The sequence below is a fragment of the Equus quagga genome, chromosome 3 (genome assembly GCF_021613505.1).
Source record: "Equus quagga isolate Etosha38 chromosome 3, UCLA_HA_Equagga_1.0, whole genome shotgun sequence".
Lineage (NCBI taxonomy): Eukaryota > Metazoa > Chordata > Mammalia > Perissodactyla > Equidae > Equus > Equus quagga.
Genome location: NC_060269.1, coordinates 122,014,346 through 122,019,530, shown reverse-complemented (window position 1 = coordinate 122,019,530; position 5,185 = coordinate 122,014,346). Strand labels below are relative to the sequence as shown.

The following is a 5,185-nucleotide window of genomic DNA, read 5'->3' as shown; positions in this document are numbered from 1 at the left end:
GCCGCCGCCGCCGCCGCTGCGCCGCCCTTGCCGGGTTCGCCGCCCGGGCCCCCGGGCCCCGCCGCCCCCGGGGCTCCTGCCGGGCTGGGCCCGCCGCCGCCGCCGCCACTCGCCCCGCAGCTGGGAGTAGGGTTGGGGTTGGGGCCCGGGCCCCCAGTGCTGTCCGGGTCGGTGCTCTTGGCCTCTTTGCTCTCGTCGTCCCGGGAGGAATCAGACTTCTTTCCCGAAGAGCCGTTCTTGGCCGCGGCCGCGGCCGCCGCTGCCGCGCGCTCCTGCTTGCGGAACTTGGCGCGGCGGTTCTGGAACCACACCTGGCCGGAGAGGAAAGGAGAGGCGGTGAAGCAGGGGCAGAAAGAAGGACAGGCGAAAAAAGAGCGCGGAGTAGGACGACCCACGTTCCCATTGCAGCTTGTTTTAAATTCCACACGCCGCCGGTACCCCAGCGCGCATCCGGCCCGCCAAGTGTACCCCCAGCCCACCAAGTCTGGCCCACTTTGTTCCTGGTGCATCTTCGGAGAAACTTTCTTAGGGCGATCTGAGCATGCCGGGAAATGGAGGCTTGCAGGAGAGGTAAAAAAGGCCGCAGGTCCCAGAAAGGCCCTAAAATGGAAGCCCTTATTTTGGCGGGCCTTTGCTCAGTCTACTTTTTGAGCCACCCCAAACTCGCCATCGCCCCTAGGCCTCAGGTCTAAAGTTAAACTCTAACTGGTAGAAGGAGGGCGGGGTCTCCGGGTTTGGTGCCTCTGCCCATCTCGGCCTTGGAACATGGGGAAGGGTGCGATGATGCGCACTGCCCCTCCGCTGGGGGGCTCCTCTGGAGAGGCGCCGCGGCCAGCTAGTGAGCGCACCTGTGTCCCTTAGCGCACCTTAGAGTAAACCGCGGTTCCTGACCTTCACAGAGTTAAGTCCCTCTGCGAATCTGATGCAAGTCATTGTTCCCGGGGAAATGCAGTTGTACGCCATGGCTCCAAGTTAAAAGGCTTTTGGCCACAAATACTTATAACATGGGGGCAAAGTCTGCACTCCTCCCACAGGGCACTTCCTGTCCCCGAAATGCCTCGCTCATTCACGTCCCAAGGACCCCCGGAATGCCTCCGCAGCGTTAGCTGGTGTGCAAAACACTGTAGCTGTGACTGCGTACCCAAGAGCGCGCTCAGCCACATCGAACTTGGCCTCTCTGTTCAGCCCTGGACCCCAGGCCCCTCTCAAGAGAGGCCCTGGGATTTCAAACCTTCAGTAGCACCACTCGCTCCCCACCATGACACCCCTGTCAGACCGGGTGCGGCGAAGCCGTTCTGTTTCCCGGCGCGCGTACCTGGACTCGCGCCTCGGTGAGGTCGATCTTCAGGGCCAGCTCCTCCCGGGTGTAGATGTCAGGGTAGTGCGTCTCCGCGAAGACCCTCTCCAACTCTTTGAGCTGCGCACTGGTGAAAGTGGTGCGGATGCGCCGCTGCTTGCGCTTCTCGTTGAGGCCGCCGTGGTCGGTGAAGAGTTTGTAAGGAACTGGGGGACAACAGAGGGAACAGAGTGAGCAAAATGGTGTGGAACGCGCAGGCCGCGGAGCTGGACTGTGGGGTCTCCAAGGTCAGGTGGCGCTGGAATAGCCACCGACACCGGCGCGGGAGAGTGGCGGAGAGGAGCTGCCGAGAAAAATCGAGCACATTTGTTATACACGGAAACAGGGGCGCAAACTTGGAGCTTTGGCGGGGTCCCTCCAGGCACCAGCGCCTTCGGGTGGGTTGAAATAGCGCGTTGGAGACCGCTGAGGGCCGGGACTCAGGAAAATGCTTTGATAAGGAAAAAATCAAAGAGGAAGAAAGTCCGAAAACATCAGTCGGAATATCAGGGAACTAGGGAAGAAGTTAGCAAACAGTCCCACTGTTGGAACTTTTCAGTTCTCCGAAGTTGACCCGGCCCAAAAGTTGGGGTAGAGTGCTGCAAAAAAATAATAAATTAAAGAAATAATCATAAAAATGACCAGCCGAAGAGGTGTGAGCTGCTGTCTGTTCTTAAAAAAAAAAGAGACACTGCCAGTAATGAGCTTTACTCTTTGTTATTTAATTATTTTCTAAGCTTTACGTCTCATCGCAAAGTAAATAAATTATGCCTATCATTTTGGCAGCTTAAGATAATTTTGTTGGCGGTTCGGGTGTGACTAGGATAGTGTAACCCTGTAAGTGAATTACCCCTCCCTGCAATCGCTTCTAACGTGATAAATTCTTTCATTTGTGTAAGCAAATTTCGTTTGGTAAATACTAAACACATTTCCATTTTCAAATGCAATCAAGGCTTCCTATATACGAGCGGAAAGGCGGCTTCCTCCGCTGAGAAAGCTGACGGTCCTTACCTGCGGCGTACGGACTGCTCTGGTGGTCCCTGAGGGTGCCGAGGCTGCAGGATCCCGGCGTGAGGGACGGGCAGCCGGACGTGGCCCCAAAAGTGGTCCTTATCGGGTTATACTGGAAGCCACTGGCCTGGCTGCAGGAACTGAAGTCAGCATAGGCTGAAGCCAGGCTCGAGGTGTCCATCCCAGCCATACAGGACTCGTAGGCAGAGGAATTGAGGTAAGAATATTCCATTTTATACATTGAAAAGGCTCTGGATGGCTCAGCCAAGTGGAAAAATGAAATAAAAGATGGGTATGGAGAAGGTGGCTGGAGTGGGGAGATGTGCACAGCTCAACGCCTGCCTCCAAACTGGCCTCCTTACTACCAGCAGAGCCTAGTTTTATGAAAAAGCCTCCTATGAGATGCCTTGTCTGAGGTCTCTAGAGCATATAGTCCTCATAATAAACTTGGCTCTTTCCACTTGGACAATAGCAAAGCGGTTGGTCTTATTGCTGGCGCTTTTTACATGACAATAACTCATCCGTCTATTGGGCTGGCACTGGGGAACTGAGCTGTCCAACCTCCCTATCATTGATTCCTGCATCTCTAATTAGAATTTAATACCACACCATTACGCACTGAGCCCCTGATCCTCCCTTCTAACCAGCTCCCTGCCCTTTAATTCAATCACACTACTTGGAAATAATGAAAGTTGGGTGACGATTCTCCCTGATCCAATTTCCCCGAGCTTTTAAGCCTTTTTAACTGATCATATACCTTAGGCATAAATTGAGATAGTGTGTGTGTTTTCCCCCGTCTTCGTCCTCTCTTTTTTTCCCCTTGGTTAGAGAGAAGAAACCTTGATGTCATAGAAAACCTGTTTTGTAAGAGCGTTACACGCTCAATTTAACAACAAGCCTACCCCCCGAAGTGCATGAAATGTTATAAAGGACTGGGACATTGGCAAGACTCAGGCGCCCTGTAACATGGAGTAAGTGGGCCAAGGGGGTTTATGTGAACGATAAGCGGATTTCTTTAAAATACACCTGGTGGAGGGGGTAGAAAAAAAGAGCATCTTATAAATTGCATTTCTTGTCGCGGCTTAATGTGCTTTTCTAGAGACTCAGCTTACACAGCCGCTTAAAAAGCAAAAGAACATCTGAGTAAAGCTCTTGAATGTAAAACATCTGGGTTCTCAACCGATGGCTTCTTTGCGCTCAGCTCTGTGTCTTTCTGCATTAGCGCGAGGTTTGCATTTTGTTGGTTTGGAGGTTCTGTGCGATTGTTCGTTTTAATTACGCCGTCACTCGCAAGCGAGCATGAAGGGTCCCCAAATGTGTCTCCTCTTCCCTCCCTCTTGGGTGCTCTTCCTCTTTTTTCGCCTCCACATTTTCAGGTGCCCACAATCCCCCACACACCCGGGCCTTCGAAAAGAGGGCTACTATCTGTTTGCCCTTTAAGTTTGCTGACTGTAGTGAGCGAAATCCTTGCTCTTTAAATGCCCAAGCTCCAGGTCGGGCACTTTTCTTGTCCAACTCTTCAGGCTCTTGGGTGCTGGCAGCGAGGCACAGACAAAGAAGCGAGCCGTGATTTGTGGACCTCGGTAGCCGCATGATTTAAGCGGAGGGTAATTTTCATTTGGTTCGTTAGGCTCTAGCAGAATAAGGGAAACTATTTCATTAAATCCTTCCTCTCGGTGGACAAGAGGGGGAATGCTTAGTTGAATCGCCGTGTGGTGTAAACAAACCCTGGATATTTTATATGAATTAAATGTGTAGATAATTAGTTTTATTGCATTCATTACCCCCTTTATGTGCTCTGTAACAAGTCAGTAATTAAAGTAACAAACTCATAAAGTCTTTATAGGGGCATTTAGGCGTTCAGTGTTCGCCAAACTAAGTGGTTTAATTCGATGCTAGTGCCGGGGAGTGGATGGGCGCCCGCTCTCCACTGCCACTGTGTTTTATTGCGCACTGAACTGCAGCGGACGCCGTAATGGATTAAACAGGGACAGCGGCCCCCCAGCCTTGTGCTTCTCGGCTGGCTGAGTTTCAGGCTGGTTTCAGGTGATGGCGCGTCCTCGGGAAGTGAGGAAGCGCTAACGTCGGGAGTGCAGGCAGCCGGACCCGCCGAGGAGCCCGGTGATAGTTTTATGGGGAGAGCTGATAGTTTTATTGCAGTTGTATGTTGTACAATGCGTATTTGATAAAGAAGGGCCCTTGGTGACCAGTGTGCACTTTTTTGTGCACGGGGGTGAAATGAAAATAAATGTGTACAAGGTTTTACTGCGGCGGGAAACAAATTGCAACGCTCTAAATGGTTTTTCTTTATGGTCACCAGACAAGAGGAGAAAAGAGATGCAAACATCTGTCTTCAGTCCCCTAAACCTAAAGGCCAGCAAAGACGGATGCGAATCCAAGTGTTATTACAGTGGGGATTTATCTTTATTTATTCCGCTCTCATGAATATGAATCTGCACTTGGAACGGGAGGTGGCTGTGCCCCCTTGGACGCTACACATGGAATTTCCCCACCCTTACTTACCCTCCCTGAAGGGGGGTGGGGTGGAGGTTGTCAAGCACAAGGGTGAAATTGTCCAAGTTTCTCGAATCCCTCCGACTTTTGGGGGGTGCTTCCTGGTTTTCCGAACGCGACCCCGCCGCCTAGGCCCCCACTCGGGGGATATGGATTCGGGGAACACTGGCCCGGGTGGCGCCCCACCAGCCCCCTCCTTCACTGCTTATGTGAGGTTGGAGTGCGTTTCTCTGCAGAAGAGAGTGGCATGGGGAGTCCGGGAGGGGATGCATTTTGGCTTCAAGGCCCATACTTGGCAACAACCGGGCTCACACCGCTCTTGGC

The 5,185-nt window shown here is 52.5% G+C and overlaps 1 protein-coding gene across 1 annotated transcript in view; it reads right to left on the bottom strand.

Annotated features, from left to right (window-relative positions):
• LOC124236903 (paired mesoderm homeobox protein 2B) overlaps positions 1-2,588 on the bottom strand; it is a 3,198-nt gene extending 610 nt beyond the window's left edge. Inside the window, exons 1-3 of the mRNA XM_046655878.1 lie at positions 2,348-2,588; positions 1,316-1,503; positions 7-311 (exon numbers count right to left, since the gene is read on the bottom strand). Of these exons, the coding sequence (XP_046511834.1) occupies positions 7-311; positions 1,316-1,503; positions 2,348-2,588 (734 nt within the window). The remainder of the gene's footprint in view (positions 1-6; positions 312-1,315; positions 1,504-2,347) is intronic.
• Positions 2,589-5,185: the final 2,597 nt, after the last annotated feature.